Raw genomic sequence first — 23482 nt, 5'->3', positions numbered from 1 at the left:
TGATGGGCATCCAGCTGATAGATTTCCATTACATCTACAGAGGTTGTTCTGTCAAACATAGAGCCAACTTGCTATTTATCCCACGTACAGAAATTGATGACTTCGTTCTACAGGGTTGATAAAGTTGGTTAGTCATTGCCAGAGGCTTAAATTGGGATTAAATGACATTTTTGCTCATAAAATCCATTTCTATTTGCATTAGTCAGTTAAATGTGTCTGTTTACATTCTTACAGTGTTTATTTTTCTCACACTGCATATTAAACCAGCTCCTAGGCTTTAATTTTTTTTTTATTGCTCTCTTATTAGTGTAAGAAACGTGAAACGTGCCATAATGATTTTTGGTGGTAGGTAGGTAGGTAGGTAGGTAGGTAGGATTGCAGTCTGTACTCTTTAAGAGTCACTTTATAGTTTTCTCTTTTTTTCTTAAGCATGGTTGTACATTGCATAGAAGAGCAGAACAAACTTTGTTAAGAAGAAAAACTGCGTATCCATCCATTCAAATAAGCAGGGCTTTAGTAGGTTGCCAACACTTCATACAGGATGAGTAGTTCCAAAGCATTGGCAGGTCAGATTTACTTAATGTGGTGTAGGAGATACAAATGATATGTTAAGTTTCTGCTAGGGGTACTCATTTTCATGTTTGTTACTGGAGAGGACAGAACAGCTATACAGCAGGTACAGCCCTTGCTTTTGCAGTGGGACCAGGGCAAACCTTCCTTTCTCCTTGAGACTTTGCAGGCCTACTGATCAATTTGCTCAAGTGTAGTGCTGAGCTGTGCTGCCCACCTCAGCTGTGCCACTCAGCTATGAGACTGTCCTGCTTCCTTATAGTCCATGTGGCTGAGTCAAACTGGTTCCATTTTACACAGCTGGAATCTTCTTTTGGTTCCCTTTGAACTTATGTGAATTACTCTGTCATGTTGCTCTATCCAGTTCCTTCTTTTATTTCTAAAAGATCTGTGTTGGAACCAGACTCTTTTAGGGTTTATTAGTATTGAGAAGAGTGGAAGGATTACTTCATGTATCTTGGAGGGTGTGCTTTCATCTGTATTCTCAGTACAGTGTTTGCCTTACTAGCAATAGTTTAAAAATGTTGCTTGTGATCTGTGATAATCCCTGATGCTTCTCTGAAGATGAGCCAACTCCTTGTTCCACTTCCCATACTTGTGTAGCTTTAAGCAGCCAGTGTTGCCCGTCTTTTATATGGATTTATTTTTCTGAACATTTCTCTGTTATTTCAAAATAATTCTGAATTCCATTTCTGCCTTACAACATACTTACATGTTCAGTGAGCTCTCAGTGTGTCTAGTGTGGAAAGTGCAGCACCCTTCCTTCACTGCAAAACCCCTTGAATGAAATAATACTTGTTAAATGAAATACAGGTATGACTGTTGGACCACCTGTCTACCTGTGCAGGGGTGACAGTAGCACTGGACAACATTCCTGAACAGTCTGGCAGTTCAGGAATGTGTTTTGGTCCCAATGGGTTTCTAATATGTTCTTGCTGCTGCAGATACACGGATTGTACCTGGGAAGATATCCATAGCATTGCCATTGTCACACAGCATTTGACTGGACTGTGTGGACTTAGAGAAAGCCTTTTCCTCGCACTGATCATGCAAACAGATTTATCAAGCTGCTATAGTCCTTCTGCTCTTGTACTACTGTGTTAGGTTCGTGTGGACAGGTTTTGGCTTCTGTGAGAAGATGCCAGAAGCTTCTGGTAGAGCCATTGCTAGCCGACTCCAGGATGGACCCGCCACTGGCCAAGGCTGAGCCAATTAGAAATGACAGTAACACGTCTGTGATAACATATTTAAGAAGGAAAAAAGTTATTGCACAGATGAAATTGCAGCTGGAGAACAGCAGAGTGAGAACATGTGAACAGCTCTGCAGACACCACAGTAGTGCAAAAGGAGGGGAAGGAGGTGCCACTTCCATTTCAGTACTGTGGCCTGGCAGGGGTTGTGGCAAATAGCTTCATTCCTGGTGGGGGTATGTTTTGAGTTCTAGTTCTGCTCCAGTTTGGCTGAGCTGTGATCCATGAGCCTCTACCTACTATGGAAACAAAATACTGTTAGTCTTGTGATCTGGCAGCATTTTACTACTATGGGAAGTCCCAGTTTTCAAGCCAATATATTTTTAAGGAACTCTAAGCTGGAAAAGAAACTCCTGTGAGTAGTGCCTTGTGACTTATCTACTTTCATTTCTGCATTTCCCGAGTTCTTAAAATAACATTTTGTGTATGATGATTTTGATATCTGGACTGTCTTAACAATGTGCTGTATTAATGCTGCTTTGTGAAGTGGACAAGGTGAGGTTAAAAGAACAGTGTCCTTTGGAAATGCTTTGGATACCACTTAGGTGATGACTGAGCTTTGGCAGGGGCTGCCCAATGAAGAAATCTGCTCCAGTGCCTTATTGAAGAGCCATATAATGAAGTGAGGAATTAGGATTTAATGTAAGGGAAATGTGCAATGTGGGTGGGTCATGCAGATGGATTTTGATTGGGTAATGAAAAAGGTTTCTACAGTCACAAAGACTAAAATGGTAGTGGTGGTACTTGCCTATTAGCAGGCAGGAGAGATGTTAAATCTGATCTAAATCGGTGCTCATTTTTTCCCCCAGATGAAAATGACTACTTAAGAAAGGTTAGAGGATTTATGGGGGTGTCAAAACATATGGCAGATGGGCTGGATTAGGACTCATGAGTATAGTAATCCAAATCCTTTCTGCCAAGCATTACAGAGGATCTCTTCTGCTGCTGGACTGCGCTAAATGTACACAGTCAGGTCAGAGGAGCACAGGCTGTCAGGAGGCTCAGAGAAGAGTTACTAGTGAAAGTGCTGGTCTGAGCAGAGTTCATTTTAAAAGCACTTTCTTTGCAGCCAAAAGTCCGCTGAGGAACTGGCTATATTATTTAATTTCAATAAATTACTGGAATGATTTTTTTTTTTCAAATTGCTTCAATGATTTTCATCCAAAGCCTGGGAAAAAGTAAAGCTAAACCTTTCTCATTCTCTCTGACTATATTAGCACAGAAGGCTAAAAACTGTACAAAAGTCATGAATGTTGAGAGAGGGAAAAAGGGAAATGAGTTTGTTTTTCCCTTCTAGGCCAGTGCTGTGGGATTTAAAAATAAAAAAGGAAAAAAAAAAGGAAAGAAAAAGAGACATTTTACTTTAAATTGTTGACAGAAGTTTTAAGTGTTAGGGACTGTTTTAATCTTGGTTCTAGACTGAGTCTCCTCTGAAATCTGAAAATTCACAATGGCATGTCAGTGTTACACTGGTTATTTCTAACTGAAGTTAACATGTAGCTAATTTTAAAAAGTTGTAAAGCTGCTGGCTTTTGAAAAGATCCATGTCTGAAATAGTTTCTGGGGAAGGATGCAAACCATTTGTGGCTGAGGCAAAAACAGGATATTTGCACTTCATTCCTGTAGTCAGTTAACTAAGTTAAAGAATCCATCAGAGCTCCTTCTACAGTTGAGTAGTGCTTTACTGCATGATAAATTGATATGCTGGTGTGGAAAACCACCTACTCAGATATCTCTGAGCTCCATGAGTGAATGCTTAGATATTTCATTTGACAATTATGTAAAATGCTTAAAAATAGTAAAAAAGTTTAGTTAAAGTATGAAACACAATACTGTATATGGATAATTTGTGTTCTTTGTAGAACCAACATGGATGTGAGGATACAGATCTTAGAGATCTTAAATGTAAGCTTAAAAGGCAGGCTGCAAATACTTACTCCAGCAACGAAGATGGATTAGCTCAGAGGTATAGATTGTTAGCATTTCCAGGGATAAATGTGAGAGGCAAACTTTTAATTGTTACTATTTTATGACCTATAGGAAGACCTGAAAGTTTTTAGAAGGTTTCACTATTATCCATGAGGAATGGCTTATCTGCCCTAGCATGGTTTTGTCAGAGAACTTTGTAATGTGAATTTTATTTCTTTAGTATTTGAGCTATCTTAAGTTTTTGAGTGGTATATAGCCTTCCAGCAAAGACTTACTCTGAATTTCTAATTCAAACAAGCAAAGAAAAACCATCTTTCTCTTCCCAAGTTCTTTCTGTCCAAGCAGTCTCTTCTGCCTGGACAGAGACTCCATAAGAATTTATAAAAGGAAAAAAAAGTCACATTTAACATTTGAGAGTTGCATTTTTGAAGGAAATGAGTTTGAAAATAATTGAGCCAGAAGGGTGGGCAGAAAAAATTTCATGTAGCAAAATATGACAGGAGCGAAAGGAAAAGTTGAACCAGAGACATAAGGTTTTACTAAGGGCATACATGCAAATCCATGAAATCTGAATAATCTTTTTATTGCAAAGATAAAACTTAGTTGGTAGTTTCAGTGATAACCAGTTTACACAGCTTTATAACATTAAAAGCATTTAAGCAGTTTTGGCAGGCATGGATGAAACCGTATGTGAGATGAGTTGCAAAGTATTATCCAGCTTACAAATTGAAGTTCAATAGGCTTTCCAGGGAATGTAGTTATCATGAAGTGTAGATGTGGGTTTTGGTTGATATATTACCAAAAACATGTGGATTTTTCAAGATATAGAGATATACAAAAGCTAATACATCAAACTGGAATTAATATGACAAATTAAATCTGTGAACCCAGGCTTTACTTCATGTATAAAAAGTACCAGCATTTTTTAGATGTTTCTGATACAAGTGCCTAAATGTTCTCATAAATTTGTTTGTTCCCTACTACTGCCTCCATTAAATTCTTCCATATTGCATCAAAACAGAATGAATTAATCTGCCATTTAATATTTTAAACTTCACGAGGAGAAACTCTGTAGAATGTGAAAAGGAATAAATTTCTTCATGATTATTTATAAATGATCATGACTAGACTTATCATCTTGTTAATAGAACATCAGTAAACTGATGGTAGAAAACTATTAATAATTGACCTAAAATGAAACAGCACAATCATCTGTATTTTGTGATATCAAGGGTTGAGGCCACCCACAAAGGAGAAAAGTGAGCTGTTTTGAGGAAATAAGATAAAACATTCCAGTGTGAGGTTCTGCTTCTGAATAACTAAGTAGATATTGAATAACCATGCCAGGAATGTGTAGTATGAGATGGAAAAAACAGTTCTAATAAAATGAAAAATGATTGACAAATAGTTCCTTCCAATAATGAGGGGAAAGATTATCAAAGCACTTACACTGTGTCTAGAACTATTTGGTAAATAGATTATTTTTTTCTTACAAAAGGCATCTGAGAAATTGAAAAATAAAAATGCACATATTTTAGCTTTTAGAGATTCTTCTGCAAAGAGAGAGTAATGTAAACCAGCTTTCATTTAGGGCACCCATGTAATTGAGAGCAGAACTTACCCAAGAAGCATCTCCTGCTGGAAAATGTGGAGTTATTCCATAAAAAAGTGGAGGTTCTTCAAGTTGGTAGCATGGATAGGTGGAGTCAGCTGCGTGATTCACTTAATATTATTTAGATGTGTATGAAGATGTGAAAGGTTTTGAAGCACTTATGGTGCACTTGAAGAAAAGCACCCAATGTATTGTTTGGCTATGAGATCACAGAATTGCTAGGGTTGAACAGGACCTCTGGAGATCATCTAGTTCAACCCCCCTGCCAAGGAAGGGTCCCCTACAGCGGGTTATAAAGGAATGTGTCTGGGTGGGTTTTGAATGTCTCCAGAGGGGGAGACTCCATGACCTTCCTAAGCAGCCTCTTCCAATGCTCTGCCACCCTCAATATAAAGAAGTTCTTCCTCATGTTGAAGTTAAATTTTCTGTGTTTTATTCAAAATAAAGTGGGACTTTCAGTAGTAGGTAGATCTGAAGGCTCCAAACGATCACTGTAGTTAATAGGTAGGAGGTAGGAGACCTAAACATGGAGTCCTCATCTGTTTTCCTCTCTTACCTTCTTGGAAAATTTAATCAGTTGTCTGGTGAAATACCTTAGGAGAGACTTTTGTTAGGGAAAACGGAACTGGAACATTATTTAGACTTTAAATCTAGTTAAGGCAAAGCATTTTGGAGGTTATGTAGGAACTATTGTAAGATTTAATAAATTCCTCTAAAATAAAGAGTTTTCAAAGGGTTACACAACTAAATCTTAAGCAAGGACTGACAGCCCTCAAATGTCTGAAGGCTTGACTCTGATACAGGCTTGATACAGCTTAAATGAAAGAGCCAGTTCTTTTAGTCTGTGGTCAACAATGTACCCCAACATTTTGTGACACAAATGTCAGAGACTGAGATCTATTGTGCTTGTTTCTATTACTGAAAAAGGTTGTATCAGATGATTTCCTGGTTCATTTTGTATATAATTTACACAACTAAATACATGGTGTTGATTTATGCTATTTTTTTTTTTTTCAGAGAAAGAATTTGACCCTGTTCTTCAGCATTGGTTTATTGACTTCCTGGGGCACTGCACTGCTGGGTGTTCGCTTATACTGGATGGGAAACAAGCCCCCAAGTTTTTCCAACTCCGACAATCCAGCAGCTGACTCAGACAGTTTTCTCACACGTACGCTGACCTTCTTTTACTTGCCAACCAAGAACCTCTGGCTGTTGCTGTGCCCAGATACCCTCAGCTTTGACTGGTCTATGGATGCTGTGCCTCTTCTAAAAGCAGTCAGTGACTGGAGGAATCTACACACTGCGGCCTTCTATGCTGGTCTCCTCCTCCTTGCCTACTTCAGCCTGAAGGGCTCTAGCAATGAGAGAGAATGCAATGGGAGAACTGTAATGAATGGCAAGCAAAATGCTAATGGGCATAGCTGCCACTCAGAAATGGAGTACAAGACACTGGAGGTGAAGTCAAGCTTTGCATCAAAAGAAGAGAATGGCATAAAAAAGCATGAAATTAAGAAACTGCAGCTTCCTTCAACTGAGAACATTGTCGTTCTGTCTCTCTCTTTGTTAATAGTGCCCTTTGTTCCTGCCACAAACCTATTTTTCTATGTTGGCTTTGTAATAGCAGAGCGTGTGCTGTATGTTCCTAGTATGGGCTTCTGCCTGCTGGTCACAGTAGGTGTCAGGGCCCTTTATGTCAAAGCCCAAAAGCGCTTTTTGAAGAACTTGGTTTTTTGTTCCACTGCTGCATTAATTATTTTCTATGGACTCAAGACTGTTGTCAGGAATGGGGACTGGCAGAATGAGGAGATGCTGTATAGATCAGGGATAAAAGTAAACCCTGCGAAAGGTAATTTTTACTCTTTATGGTGAATGATTTACTTATTCCAATCTGTCTCTGCATTTGAATTGACTGATTTTATCAGCTACATCTAAAGAGTATACTTGGGGAATGTCCTTTCAAGTTCCAGTGGTATGTGCATTAGTAAAAAATGAAGAAAAGCAGGAATATATTTTGATTAGGTGTTACAGGTTTGACATTAACATGGAGAAAATGAGACCCTAAGGTAAGAGGATACTTTCTTTTTCACTAATATTAGTTCTGTATTTTGAAATTAAAGATGCATTATTAGTATTACAGACCCCACCCTGGTAGTTTTCCATTTGGAATCTGGTATCTATCATGCTAATGAAGATTTTTCATATGTTCACCAAATGTTCTGTTTTCTTTGACTAGAAAATATAAAAAATAGTAAAGGACAGCATCAGGGAAGTGCTGTTTCTTTATTTCATCTGATGCAAATAATGTCAATACTACATAATAAAAATGAGGAAATGAGGGCATATAATTCAGCCTAGGAAATGACTGTAGTTCCCCCTGCATACAAGTACTGTAAAGAGTTATTGTCAAATAACTTCCTGTTAATGTATAAATGTCAGCTATTCGTAACATTGCCCAGCTACGTCTCTCGAAGGTTGTATCTACGCGGTAATGAAAAGTGACCACAGCTAATGTAAACACATCCAAACAGGCAGTAAACCTGCTAGTTTAGGGATCAGTAACAACGTTTAGCTGTAGCTCTGTGGTTTCAGCATATATGGCAGATCCAGCTGGGAACCTGAACTCCACGCTGCCTGGCTGTACTGCTCTTGGCACACGTGCAAGTTTATATGAGAATGGTCAAAATACCACCTGTGAGTGCAATGTAGATATTGACTAAACCTTCCTTATTCACAAATTGTCAGAAGTGAGAAGGGATCAGTTGACTGCTTTGCCTGTCTATGAAAGAAAAATTTGACAGTGCTTGAACACTTGAGTTTTTTCAGTCCTCTGCTCAGTAACCCATTATATGATGCAAAGTCATCTGCTGACAAAGTTGTGCTTCTTGGTTGGACAATTACATCATCATCATCATCATCATCATGACTAGGCTTTGTGAACGAAGATTTGAACAAGCACATCCCCTTTATTTTACTTTTTTCTAAAACCAGCAGAGGAGAGAAAGAAATGAAGCAAATGAAAAGTGAGACAGCAGGCCAGAGCAGTTATACAAGGCTCTGAGACTTACCAGTTTAGTAACAATATAAAACTTGCATTAAAAAACATTGGCATTCCTTGGAAAGAAAAGAATGTGTATGCACTTAATTAGTTAATGTATGTTCCGTTTTTGCTCTTGGTGGAGATCCCCAGATATTAATAGTTGTCTGCTTGTATAGAGCCAAATTTTGTGATTTAAAAAAAAAAAAAAAGCCAGTTTTTATCCAATAGTAGGATTGACTGCAGCATTGTCTGGAAATTAGACTACTGGCTATTATGCTCCCAGAAGACAAAATGAGCTATTTTAATCATACAAATCTCAGTATGCACAGACTCATGTATATATGATCATCTGGTTTCTTACCATATAAGCTGACATTAAGTGTCTTGTAAGATATGCAAAAGCAAAGACAGCATGTCAGTGTGATGATATAGACATGACTGAGCTGACTTTAAATCTCCTTAAAATACTTTGTTAAACTTCTGCTGAATATTTACTAGCCCACACACATTGTAACAAAGCTGGGTATAAGAAAGTCCCAGCTAAAGCGACCTGTCACCAAACTATTCATTATTGTGAATACTTCTAAGATTATCCCTGGCTTTGACTATGCTAATTTTATTTTCTGTTTCTCATACAATCAGGCAAGTCTGACTGGACTAGACTGGCTGCCAATCCTGCCAAAGCATTAGGAGATCAACAATTCAAATGACTCTTCAGTAATTAAATGAGGTTCACATAGGAAAAACAATTTATTTTTGTTTGCCTCTTTTTTTTTAGTTTTATGAATGCTAGTGATAAATAGGCTATTCAGAGAGTGAGACAATGGCCTGCTCAGTCAAACAGTGGAGTGGAGAAGTGTTTTCCTTATTTTTAGGCTACTAAGAAGAGGTTGTCACTCCTCATTTCTCTCTTTTCATCGATTTGTAGCTGTTTCTCCTCAATAGTATTTTCTTCTGAAAATTTTGGAGTGGCAGGATCATTTTCCCTGATGGTTCTACTTTTCCTCTCCTTCTGGAAAGAGCTTCTTCTATCCTAGGCTAAAAAGCAGCAAGGGATCCCTTCAAAAACTCCCCATGTGGGAACTGATAAAGAAGTAGAAATCTGTGAAGACCAGCTTTGCTAAAGCAGAGATGAGTGTTTTGTTCCACATCCATCTGTATTCTGGGCTAGCAGGATGAAAGCCACTCATGGCTGGATGCTGTGTAGCAATATTGAGCTGATGTGCTGTACTAATAAGGTCATTTGCAAGGCAAGCTTTTAGCATAGGTGCAGTTGTGTACTAATGTGGCTGAACTGCTTTGGAAATGGAGTTGTCTTACAGGGTGATAGTTTATAATCAGGTCCTCTGTGTTGTAGTACATGTTAGAATATAATCTTGTCTGCTGCTGTGGGACTTTCAGGCAAACATATTCTGTGGCTTCTCCATCTTCAGTCATCAGTGAAGAAATGGGCAATAAGCACCTCACCAGCATTTTCTTCTGGTCCCTTCAGGGGCATCTTGCAGGCATTGCAGACAGATCAGTGTCCTGCCTCAGGTGACAAAGTCCCTACCCCCTCAGGCAGCCACAGCCTTTCTGCAATTTATGTTCCTCCAGGCTGTTTTTGTCAATCATTGACTGTGTGGAAAAAATACTCAAAAGCATGGGGCAAGGATTATCTCTTAAACCCCCCCCAAAATACACTGTGGAAGAATCAAGTGAGATGAGTGGTAATACTGCCTCCAAGCTACCATGTGTGTGCCAGCTTCCCTGCTTGCCTCAGTGTGTGGCAGACAGCTGCAATCCCTTGGCTGGTGGATTCGTAATGAGGACTTGGGATGCCTTAGCTGCATTTTTCTGGTCTTGTTCTGCTGTTTTGGTTATGACTGGTATTTCAAGTAACTTTAAAGTGATCCAAGCATTACCTTTTTACAGCTTGTCAGCACTTGAGGGAGAAATAGGCAAGACTGTTTGATTTAGTTCATGGATCCTGAAATGGGTGTATGCATGTTTTGACCCTAGGGAGGTTGTGTTTCTCTGTGCTGCCTTCAACTTAATGAGCAACCCAACTGATATAAACCCATTCCCATTATCTGAGTGTTCTTTTATAGTGAAAGAAGCCTCCCAAAATGTAAAAACAAATAAAAAAAGTTAAAAGTGGGTGGTGGCTGTCATGTGGTTTTCCATTACTGTGGGTCATTCTGTGGTGATGATTACCTCTTGTTTAATATAAAATTATAATGACACACAAAATAATTGTGCTCATTATGCCTCATCAACTATAGTTTTCTCTGTAGTACCAAAAGTAAGCTTGAAAAAGCATAATCTTTTTCCTCTGGGCCGTTTCATGCCTTGCAGTCCATATTTGAACATCAAAGGTCATCACATATTTAATGTACCTGTTACAGGCACTGATTAAGGAAGTAGAAAATAACAGAGAGAGGCTTAGGCAGCTTGACTGCCACAGAAGTATTAGTTGCTTGGTCATATTTACTGATGAAATTTTAGTCTCCTGGTATTTGCCATGACATTTGTAAGTAAGCTTTGAAGATCGTTCCTGGAAATAGTTGACCAACTACCCCACGTGGATGCTGAACTTTAGCCATGCATTCAGGTTTTGCTAAATTTTTGTATGTGGCTACTGTTCTTGAAATGGAATGTACAGCAAGAACAGATACTAGGCTGCTTCCAAAAGCCATATTACTGCATTACTGTGGGTCTACACCTGCTCTGATAAGCCCTGTGTAAGCCCTGACTAAAGTTGGCCTTGCAGCTATTGTCTTCAGAATCAGTTCTGCATGTTGCTCAGGTGTTTGTCCTTTTCCATCAAGTATTAGTGTTAGTGAAATGTTCTATGTTCACATCTTGTGCAAGTCATTGGGAATTGCATATGTGCTTTAGTCCTTTCCTGAATCAGTTCTGCAGGAGAAAAAAAAATCCTTGATATTCATTACATGAAGACAAAGTTTGGGTGAGAGTATTGAGTTTCTTGGTTCAAATAAGCTCTACTGTCAGAGTTGAATTGTTTAAATGATTCTGGTGATTGACACAAACACTAAAATAAATAAATAATAAAAAAATTTTTTTGCAGATTTTGCAAAATTGTTCACCTGTGTGAAACACAGATCACCTGTGTTTTAAAGTTAGTATTATCTACCTCTTACAATCCCACTTTGAGTTAAACATCCTGTTCTTTGCATCTTGCTTCTTGCAGTCATTACCCCGTTGTTCTCAGTGGGCAGAAGTAGGACCAAGACGTGGTGTTGACAGAGAATAATATAGAATTTTTTCCAAACAAATACAGAAAACCATTGTACTCCTATATTTCTACTCTTCTTCCTACTCCGAGTTCTTATGAATGTGAATCATTCAATTTTACTTAATGTTTTCAGAAGATATTATAATAATGAAATACTCTTCTGGACCACAATGCTCCTTTCCCCTGTCCTACTTTGCTCTTTTTTTTTTTTTCCTTTTTCAACAGAGTTGTGAGATCTTCCTACCTTGTTCTGCTACGTTCGTGCTTTAAAGAACTTCCTTTACTTCTTTGGCATCTTTGGCATTCAGCCTTGATCAGTTGTATTCCCTGGAACTTCATCTTTCTTTTTAAATTTTTGTTTTTCTCTTTTGCTCCCCCTTATCATCAGTTTAGCATAGGATTGGTAAGGACTGCTGCTTTATTCATGTATGAATGCCAAGATATGATGTTCAATTTGTGAAACTTTTCAGTTGAACAGTGTGTGAGGTAGCTGTATGCTCATCTGAGCAGTCATTAAAAAGGTGACAAGTGCATTATTCTTTCATTTGTAGTTTTAATGTCATTTTATGTAGTTAGTTTACTGTTTAGTTTGCTAATACTATCTGCTAAATAAAATTGAAGGAATCCTTAAAGCTGAATTTAGATTAAGCTCTCTATGAAGCATAATACTTGTTTTTCAATCTGAACTGAAAAAAATATTCTCTCTGCTTTTAGTATTTTTTAAGTACTAATTTTGAATTTGTTATCCAAGTTAAATAGTTTGTAGTATTAATTTCCTCTTTATTTTACCATAACTAATGAGCTAGCAAAAGTATTTGCTATATGAACAATTTTAAGTGTTAGTGTAAGGGGAAAGAAATTAATCATGTGAGTTAGTTTTGTTCCATTTCATTTATATCAATTGGTTATTGTTAAAAAGGCACCCAAATTTACTCTTACTGAAGAGTTGGTCCTCTGATGTAAAAAATTTTAAAAATAAAAAAATCCATTTTTTTATGTCCATCATTGTAGAGATTGTGTACTCTAATTCTGTGCACTTGGGTAGAAGTAAATACTAGAAGCTGTCTCCATCTAATTTGATAGCTTGCTGCTGTTACCCTTGTCTGCTCTTAGAAAATAATTTCCTAGTAGCAATCACTGTCAGTAAGAAGTCTCTTCTTCAGCAGGCAGTGAAAATACTAACTAACAGTGCAGTGAGGAAAACCAATTTTAACACTTTGTACTAAACTAGGTAAAGAAGCCATATTTCCTTCAAAGAAAAAGGATTCAATAAAACATTCTTTTCCATTATTATTAATATTTTTGTATCACTAGTGATGACTGGAGACCAAAGGAGAAGAATTATTTTAAGGTATGGCATTCTTCAAATATACTTATTAACAGGAGCTGACATTATGCTAAGAAGAAGCTGGTTTCTCCTCTAACACCTTTAGAACTTTGTTTTCAATAGCTATTGCTCTGACACACAGCTTGTTGTTCAGCACACATTTTTTATACCTCCTAAGAAGAGCGGTGTGTGTACTAACAACCACCACATTGAGCGTTTGGGGTTTCAGTGTTTTGGTGCATATTTCAGGTTTTTTATATGCAGTAAAACTCCAGCTCATCTTTAGCCTAACAGCGCAAAATGTTACTCTGCAAAGTAATTCTTTCTTATTCATTTGGTTTATTTAATTTCAATAATAATAAAATAATTTGAAAAGTGGTACAGTCCCATTTGTATAACATTGTACTGAATAGAAAATGTGGGTTTTGATAAACAAGGCTTAAGGAGCAATTCTGCTAATGAGCTTTACCTTAGTCTCTGAACAAACCACTTTAAACTCATTTTTTTCCTCTGGAATGGAACTCGTAAGACATTATTGTAAGAGATTGGATTATTATTTATTTATTTATTTAAATTTTGGTGATCTAAGAAGTTTTGTATTAAAACTTCTCCATATTTATGGTAGTATTATATCTCTCCTAAGGTAGTTGATGAATACATATCAGTATATATAGTCATTATAGTGATTCTTGACATATTTTCTAGTCAACTAGTTGGTCATTACTAAGTTGTTTGTGAAACAACCATAGTTATCTAAAGCATTTGAGCATGCAACAGACATCTTGGCCTCAGCAAAGCAGTCTGGTTATGCCAGATATGCTGGAGAGCTGAAGAAAAATGGTTTAGAGTTCAGGTCAAAGTCTGAATTTGTTCTCCAGTGACCGTGTTCTCTCTTTCAGTTCTTCAGTAGTGCTGTAATTTCCTCTGAAAACCAAGTCACTGTGGGATATGTGCTTCTCCTTCTGCAGGATACGAAAAAGCCTGATATTCTTCCTTTTTATCTATGTAGAGGTCTGGAAGCAGGGATTTCCCCCCGCTCTTTTTTTCCCCTTGGAGTATGGTCCAACAGCATCTCTAATCCGTGAATCTTAAATTTCAGGGGGATAGGAAGAGAATTTATTGTTAACTACTAGCTAGACTTTTTAAAGATACAAACAATTTTGAGACATGGACTCATCAGACTGTTATTTCTTCCCCTGCCTTCCCTGAGGTGCTCTGCAAAATCATTCAACAAGCTCATCTGGGCTGAGAACTGCAGTGCAAGAAAAAAAACCCTGGCCCTGGTGAAGGAGGAAATAGCTTTGGCAAGGTGAATTTTTTGTAGCATATCAAGTAAAATGGCTTGTTTGGTATTTTCTTTGCCAGAAAATGGTAGATTTTCTTTTCTAGTTTGACTAAAGGACAGGCCTTTGGTCCGTATTTGTGTGGTGGAACTATCCTATTTTGTTTTTCCAGAGGGAAAGAGTTACTTTTAATTAGAGGAAAACGAGATTATCTGGATTGATTCTCAAGATGAGCATGCTTAAATGCGTTAGATAGTCATCCCATTGTTTCATTATTTTGTCTTTTTTCAAAATATGTCAACTCTGAAAAATTTCTTTTTATGTAAAGATTTTTTTTCCCATGAGTTACATGACTTCATTTTCCTATCTGTAATGGATTTCATATCGGTACATATTGAGGTCACCTTACTTAAATCTGGTAGAGAAACTAACCTTTAATATGGACAGGACAGTAATTTACATATATACCACTTCTGTTAGTGTAAAATCCCAGTGTAGATAGATAAATACAAGTATTTTATGAAGATTTCAAATACCCCTCCTTTGTAACAGACAGTTTTATTAACAGTTAAACTATCATCATTGCCAACCCTCATGCATCCAAGAAGTAAATGATGGCTGATGCAATTATGGTATGCATAAAAGGCCTGCATTTAGTTTTGTTTTAAATTACAGACAAGATCACAAAATCGAATGGCTGAGTGCTCAATGCCATTTCTGTCTCTTTCCTTGAATCCTCTAGCACACTGACCTTTTCTTTGAGGTCTTAAAATACAAAATTTTGGAATATAGACTATTAAAGATGCTAGTTAATAGTTGTAGTGTCTTTAATTAATGTCACCTCCTTGCTTGAGTCAGTTTGGAGCTCTGAGAAATTCCTCAGGGTTAATCCTGGGATGACTGGGGTGCCTAGACATGTCCTCTTGTTCCCCTTGTATTCTTCTGCTCCTTTGTCCTCATTTCATTTTCTTGCATGATTTAGATCCATTGTCTCTACAAAATATGGTTCCTTATAACATGAGACTTCTGGATCAGCACTGTTCTCAGCTCTGTTCCTGACCATTGTGAAGTTTCATGGAATAGGAGCTTTGTGGCAGTAATGTTTTACGGCGTTCACACACGTACAGTGTAAAAGTGTGATCGGGCTCTGATTGAACAGAACAGTAACTAGATTAGATGTTAAGGGTATTGTGATCTCCTTTTTCTCTTTTTTTTTCCCTAACCTGGATCAGTTTAGTTGTCTGATTTGTACCATACCCTTCCCAAAAATCATTTTAGCATGAGGAAGTGTGTGGCAGAACTGATGGCCTGGGGGTGCTAGGTGCAGAAATTGCTTAAAACAGTGATTTCACCAGAGCCACTGTGTCATGAAACATTGCCCTGAAGTAATCTCTGACAGTTATCTCCTTTGACAATGGGATTTCCATTGAAATAAAATATAATCCATGTTTATCAGTCTTTCATTATTACCTTTCTATCAGATGAAAAGGTCATGCACTGAAGTGTGCTGACACAGCTCAGGAAGTAGAAAACTTATATTCTCAACAAGTCTGTGTTCTTGCAGTATCTTTAGCAGAGTTGCAACATTAAACGAAATCAAGTTGTACAAAGACTGGGAAATGAGAGGACATATCCAAAATACTGTGTATGTTGGTGGTTTGTATTTGTTTATGTATTTATAGCGAGCACCTATGACATTGAGAGCACCTATTTATAGAGAGCACCATTGCAGTGAGGTTGTGATTTCTGGTTTGAATCTTTTTAGAGGTTCTGCAGTATCAGCACTGATTTAAGGGCTGAATCTGGTTTACAGGACGGCTCTGTTTGTAGTATTTTCTTGTAGTATTGTCTTTCTGTTGTGGGAGAAGTGTAAAGGCTGTACATGTAGCACACTGGCTGCACGGAGGCAGCTCCTGAGAGATGTGAGATGGTATCACCATCAGAGAGATGAGCGATTGGGAAGCATATTTCTTTCTGATTTTGTCTGTTGACTAGTACTGAGGGAGGGCTGTGCTGTTAAGAGTTTCTGTAGTGCTACCCTGAAAATATTTTACATTTTACTTAACCGAAAACAGTAAGTTTTCAGTTTGATCCTGTGGCACCTCAAACAAAGGCAATGGTGAGAATTTCTTCATACTGTAATCTGTCAGGGTGTATAGGAGAAGTGTGAGTATGGGAGTTAAGCATACTCTCATACTTTTCACTGATGGCTCACTTTAGTATTCAGCCAGATGGTGGAGCACTCACACACTCAAGACTAGGTTCATCAAAGCCGATTGGATTACCAAAGTCTGCAAATATGTCCTAGGCAGAATGAGGAATCCGTACTCTAGACTAAACAGGGTAAATGGTGAAGCCAAAGAACACTTTAACAGCTGCTCAGTCTCATCTCTCAGGTTCATTGAACTGAGTCACTGTGCTATCCTTTGAGGAGGAAAAGTTAATTTTTTGTAACATAGCAAGTGAAGTGGGTATATCAGGCAGTGATGCTGAGCAGTAGAGAGTCATGCACTGGTACACATTTGCATCAGGGTTTCAGAACTAAGAAACAAAACTGAAGCACTGCCTGCCAAAAGTGAGTTGGTTAGTACCCGTGCTGACATGGTGTTGGATAGCTTTCAGAGCACTGCATCGTTTTCAATTCTGTTTTTCTTTCACCTGCTGTCATTACAAAAGCCCTGCAATTGATCAGCAAATGAACTGTTGAACAAACGATATAAATAAGTCTGCCTCAACATTACCACATAGCCATTGATATAAAAAAAATAAAATCAATGTGCAAAGTAGATCAAGCTCATAAATTATGGGTATACAGGAACCATTTATCCCACCAGGAAACAGGAGATAGGGCAGTTTTGCGGTCGACTTAGCAAAATGGGGTAACTTGATCAAGATATTCTATTAATAAGTGAAGTTTTTAGAGGATAATTATTGCAAATGTTATGCATGAATTTATGACATATTTTGAAAAAAGATTATTATTTCTTTGAAATGACAGGAAAAATATAAATACCTTGTAGAAACCATCATAAAGAACTTATGCAAAATCTGTTCCACTTTGAAAGTACTAACCTGTAGCATTTAAATGAATTCTCAAACTACTTAAAAACATTATCTAATTACATTTCTGAATATCTTTGTGAAAGATAGTAGCTCTGTATGGTAGGAAAACTGTATTAGATATTGAGCTCTCTTCGTTACTTTTTTTTGAGTGTGCAACTGAGCTTTCAGAGGTTTATTGGGGAAACCTGTTGTTCCTCTGTTTATGAAACTGTTTCTCCCTCAAGAACAAAGTGATTACCTGATGGAATGCGAATGCTAGAGACTGGAGCAGCACTCGGCTTTATCAAGTAGTACTCTTTTCAACAAAAAGGAAAAGTTGTTTTCTTTATAACTATGATTATAACCTTTCAAATGTGAGTAATGTAACTGGTGCTGTGCTGTTTCTTCACACTTATCCAACAAAGGTAGTTTGGAATATTTGGATATTGGATACTTGTTTACCTCTGTTGCAAGTATCAGCCTTTATTTTTTTTTCTTTTCAGTAGGATGAATTTTCTATTTACAAACCTTGGTCTTAATATTTCAGCTTATGTCTCATGAAGTAGATCACGCTCAGAAGTCCTCAAAAGACTTAAAGGAATGACAGATTTTCCAGCATACTTTGTATGCTCCCAGATGTGTTCTGAAGGTCGACCCTTTAACAGAAGTTAAGAATATAGATCAAAATATAAAATGCATAGAGAAATATCAGTCTTCTCACAAAGTTTAGACTGTAAGTAATGTAGTTTACTTGGCCCTTGTTTTGTGAGAATACTAATTATGTGGGGAAATATTCCTTAAATTTCTCTTCTGTATTGCAAGAACAGAATCATAGAATCACAGAATATGCTGAGTTGGAGGGGACCCACACGAATCTTTGAGTCCAACCCTTAGCCCTGCACAGGACCATCCCCAACAGTCACACCATGTGCCCGAGAGTATTGTATTGTGCCTGAGGATTGTAATGAGAGGGAATGCAAACTGGAACTGCTGTTTCTAATTTCACAAGCTAAAGAGTAGTAAATAATGCACAAATATCTGTAAAGCTCCATAGAGGTTTTCTTGGCCTGATGTGCATTTTTCTGTGAACTAAAGCTTCTAGTTTGGAACTGCTGACAAGTTGATTACAAATGACTTGGCTGTTTCCTAAATACTTCAGTCTTTGTTCAAGTAGTTTATTTCACTCCAGTAATAATCTAGTCCGCACTCTTTAATAATTCATCTATTTATGGTTTAACTTTTGTTTTGTAAGTCTAATAACTTAATGTGAGAACAGTATTAAAAAATTACAGTAATTTGTTCCTGTGAATTGTGAATATCACAGATCAATTTTTTTAGGTCCTACATTTTACTTCATTAGTTTTCAAGTATGTTTTCTCCTCCTAAAGTTTGCAAAAGACAGTGTTTATGGCATAACATACTAGGAAAGGCAGCATTTTCCTTTTCTATATTATTTTTAAAAGTTCACCAGGTTATATTTTAATGATTTAATAGTCAATTTTTGTTGGATTTTTTTCTCTCCATGTTTCAGCAGAGGTGTTTGGACACAGATATGTTAATAGATTGTGAGTTTCCAAATAGATTTTATTATTATCAATTTTTTCATGTATTATATAGGGGTAACAGGTAGGAAGGAGAATCCTGCTTAAATACTTTGAGTTATCTCTGTTAATAATTTGTGGTTTTTTTTTTTTTTTTATTTAAAGCAAACTTTTGGATCAAGTAATCCACATATATGCTTTTAACCCACCTGAGTGCTCTTCTCTGACACTTTGTTGTTTTGTAATTTCCATTTCACTGAATAGCATAGCATGATTCTTGATTCAGTAGCAAGTTTTATTTAAATGACAATATTTGCACTCATTCATTTCCATTTCACATTTGTTTTCATAATTCAATTACAAGCTGAAAGTTTACCTGTTCTCTTTAGTAAAATGTGCATCTTAAATCCAGGCAGATTAGGCTGGACAACATTGTTCTTCTTTGCTGTTGTTTGTCTTGCTCTCTTCCTGAATGAAGGTGCTTAGAGAAGGTTTAATATACCAGCCTGGTATTTTTCAGTCTTGTTAAATCTTAATCCTCAGTTTCAGTTAGATAGTTGAGAAATTAGGCATGTTAAACTTGAGACTGAAATTTCTCATGTTCATTTTCATTTTGAAAGCACTTAAATGCGTGGTGGCATAAATACAATATTTAAAGTTTAATAGAAATCTAGTTTGATATGGCCAAAATTATAAAACCTAAACAATTGTTTATTTTCCTACTTAGCTATAAATAATATTTCTTTCTATTTATTTTTAAAAAACCCTCCAACAAACAGCAGAAAAAAAACCCTTTAAAAAGTTTCATTTTCCTGCAAAGAAAGGTAACTAGTGTAGGAATTCTCAAGCATTGGGAGATTTTTCAGTTTATAAATGACTTATGATAGAGTTGATGAAATGGATTTAATTTTTAATATGCCCATTTATATTGAGTATGATATATAGAAAATTAAGCAATTAAATAAAGTTTAAATGGATTGACTGTTTTGTAGGTGAAACATGAATGTTACATTTGTTCCCATGCTATGATGGAGTATTATTTCTAAAAGACCTGGGTCTGTTTTGGTCTCTTTTTTTGTTCACGGGGAATTAAGCAGCAGGCGGAAAGTAAATATTGCAAAGCTCTTTCATTCACAGCTTACTTTTCTCTTTTGCTGAATAAGGTCTCCTATAGGTGAAAATTTGAATTTTTAATTAAAGATTAAATTGCTGTGTGTATATATAATTGTATATTTTCATTTCCCCTCATGTACAAATGGAAAATAGTTGACTGCTGAACTTTAGTTGGAGTCGTAGGTATGTTTTTAACAGGGATGTGGCTTCACTTAGGTATAACTTTGTTTCTATTTCTGAATGTGCCCATAGTTGAACTGATGTTGTTACAGTTTTGCAGGAAAAATTTTGTTTGAGATGTGGCAGTTAATAACTGAAATTCTTTGTTTTTCCTGTGGTTAGTTGCACTACTTAAGACAAAGCAGGAGTGAAGTTCTTGAATAGCTCTTGTAGCCTCTTTTCCATGTATGTGTACCATCCTCTTTTACCCTCCCTCATATACCAAAAACCAAGAGGATGTGGTTGCTGCAGATATTAGCTGTTCATAACTTCTAGGGCTTATGAGTATGATCTCTACTCATAAGCATTTATTCTGCAATATGTTCTGTATAGCTTCATCTCCAGTCAGAACTAGGTCATTCATCTAACTAATTCTGTATTTAAATAGATGGGAAGATTTATACTAAGCTTTTACAGTTCAGATGAATAAAAAGACCTGTTTTTCATGTCTCTATTAGTGATAAATTGTGAGATTATCATGTTTTATGTTTGCTATTTTCTACTACTATCACTTCTTCTAATGCATCACATAAGGTTAATCATTCATGGTTTTAGAATTTTAGACAAAAGTCTAAATGGAATACATTTAAAATGAAATAATGCCAGTTAATTATTGATTGATATTAAAAACTTGACACATTATTTTGCAAAACATAACTTAAAGTATTGCCTTAAAAGTTATATTAACTCAGATAAATATTAGAGCTTACGGTATGAAATGAAATGTAGAGGAGAAATTACAATTAACAGTGGTAACAGTGTATTTCCAGTCTAACAGATGAAAAGATGAACTGAATCATTCTTCTATGGATCCTTTCAGTTACTGAGCTTCAGAATGTTTGGGAGTAAACAACTATATAGCAGGAAATTTTTATCAGTAGTCCAAATGGTCGTTTGATATAAAGCTCTGTTATGGGAGATCAGAGTGAAAACAAAAGTACCTACGGATTATATGGAGCATACAGTTATGTCAAGTTGAATGTCCATGTGCTGCAGAAGCAATATCAGGATATGTTTTCACAAATTAATTTAAAAACCATATAAAAATCTCTGGTTTTCTTATAAGCATTAATGCTTACAGACTGGCTAGTCACCTTAATTGGTGCTTCCAAAACGTTTTCTGCATGTAAAAAGGAAGAGTAGCAGTAATGGGGAAATAAATGCAGAATTCTGAACATATGATAGCAAAGAGTGTAAAAGTTTAGTGACTTTGAGAATAGTTTTAGCAGCTTTACTTCAAAGTGATGAAACATTTTTGTGACTTTTGTTAATTTATTGATAACTAATGTTTGAATTATTTCTCATCTTATCTAGTACTAGGCTAACTGAAGTGACTCAGAAATGTTTTCTTTTCTCATGGGAATATTGCATTTATTTTTTTCCTTTGGCTTTGCAGAATGTGTTGTGCACAGTTGGATGACATGATTTTTATGAATACTAAAATGATTTAACATGTTTTTCCCAGCAATGATTAGTTTATTCTGCTCAGAGAGAATTCTGTTCCATCCTTACGATAGGATGATTCTGCAGCAAACCACAGTAGCTTGAAAGCAATGCACTTTCTGAGGAAAAAACACACATCACAATTATCGACCTATTTAGCAATGTTAGATCAAAACTACACTGAAATTTTGCATTGGGCAAGATTGATGCAAATTCTTGTAAAAACAGGGCTTGACTAGAGCATCAGCGTTAACTGCTACTTGAGCTGATGTTTGTGGTTAGTATGTCTGGAGGGAAGAATATTTTGACATATATTTGCGTTTGGTGGAAAGAGCATGCATAATCTTTCCATTGTTTTTTCTCATTAAAAAATACATGTGTGAAAGTAGAACTTTTTATGAAACAACTTTGATGTATTTATAAGCATAATGTAGTTTGGTTTTTTTTCCCATGTACACACACATACACTATAACTACAATGCCAGTTAAACTAGCTTTCTAAATTCTTAGTAGCATGGGCTGTGTTTTCAATAAAATGTTAGTTCCAATTCCTTTTTTAAGTAGTTTTTGTGCTACTCAACAAAACTGCAAAGGGAACATGTGGAGCCTTAAATATTTTTTTACCTGAAGTCCTTTATAGATGGGCTATAAAAGCACACTGTGTAACATAATAAATTGTATGGAAAGGAACCACATGTTTTCCTGGTAGAAAAAATGCATTTTAGTGATCTGTGTACTATGTTTATATTCATATGGCATATTTTTAATCTTGGTTACCTAACCGTTCTTTCAATTCCTGCGTCATATGTCAAATTTCCATACTTCAGTGAGGGCTACATCTTCTCTGGGAAAATTTCTTGCTGTTTAGGGTCAATAGGCTTGAAAAAATGCTAAAACTAGGAAGATGCCCCAGATCCACATTTCACTCTGTGGATTTTTATTTAGAGGTGATATAAAATAAAATGGTCCCTTGCCTTTGCTACAGTAATTTCTAAAGCATGGAGACATATATTTTTTTTAAAATTTCCTTTTCCCACCTGAATGCATGTAAATCACCTCTATGAAATGTGAGTCTCACAATAAGAGATCCAGAGATCCAGAAAACTGGGGGGAAAAAAATAACCAACCTCCCCTCCTGTTCCATAAAAATAGTTTCTTTGTGAGGTTTGTCTCCCTGAGGAACTTCTTGATACTTGGATACTCTGTCATGTGTAATTGGATTGTAGCTGTTTCTGAATACTGTTTTCTCCTCTTGACAGCATGGGGTAACCTTGGAAATGTTCTCAAGAGCCAGAGCAAGATTTCTGAAGCTGAAAGCGCCTACAGAAATGCCTTGTACTACCGCAGCAACATGGCTGATATGCTCTATAATTTGTGAGTATGTGTGGCTTTCCTGAAGTTGAATTGTCTTTGAAACCTGTTGTGAATGGAGCTATTGATTTACTTCCTGGAAAGGGAGACGATGTTATTTGTTGCTTTCTAGCAGTCATTTCATTAATTGTGCTCCTTAAACTATGGAGTGGACAAGGTTTTTTCTTGGTCAACATTATCGTAGTATTCATGTAATGGGTATGGAGAAGGTAAACTTACAATCTGCTTTAAAAGAATTAACCCCCCCCCCCCCCACACACTAAATAAAGTACCAATAGATGAGTTGTCAGCTGTGACCTTCCATCTGTTTCTAACTCCACTAAATTGTAGAGGTGTTATTTAGACTTCTCTTTTAAGTCTGAATAACACTTGGTGGGAGGAGCGTATGTAAGCACTTCCAAGCAAAGACCAATACCCCTCTGTAATGTTAAAACATCAAATTAGTTTTCTCCTGTGACTGACTTCAGAGCAGCATAGGTTAAACAAAGTTTAATTACTAGAACCCAG

General features: G+C 36.6%; 1 protein-coding gene across 3 annotated transcripts in view; it reads left to right on the top strand.

Annotated features, from left to right (window-relative positions):
• Positions 1-23482, top strand: part of TMTC2 (transmembrane O-mannosyltransferase targeting cadherins 2) — a 244885-nt gene that overhangs the window by 138108 nt on the left and 83295 nt on the right. For all 3 annotated transcript variants that reach the window (XM_064655536.1, XM_064655538.1, XM_064655537.1), the window contains 2 exons: positions 6379-7207; positions 22864-22978. In XM_064655536.1, the coding sequence (XP_064511606.1) occupies positions 6379-7207; positions 22864-22978 (944 nt within the window). The remainder of the gene's footprint in view (positions 1-6378; positions 7208-22863; positions 22979-23482) is intronic.

Source organism: Pseudopipra pipra, chromosome 5 (genome assembly GCF_036250125.1).
Source record: "Pseudopipra pipra isolate bDixPip1 chromosome 5, bDixPip1.hap1, whole genome shotgun sequence".
NCBI classification, from domain to species: domain Eukaryota; kingdom Metazoa; phylum Chordata; class Aves; order Passeriformes; family Pipridae; genus Pseudopipra; species Pseudopipra pipra.
Note: the sequence above shows the minus strand (reverse complement) of the source record. Positions and strands in the feature narration are given on the sequence as shown.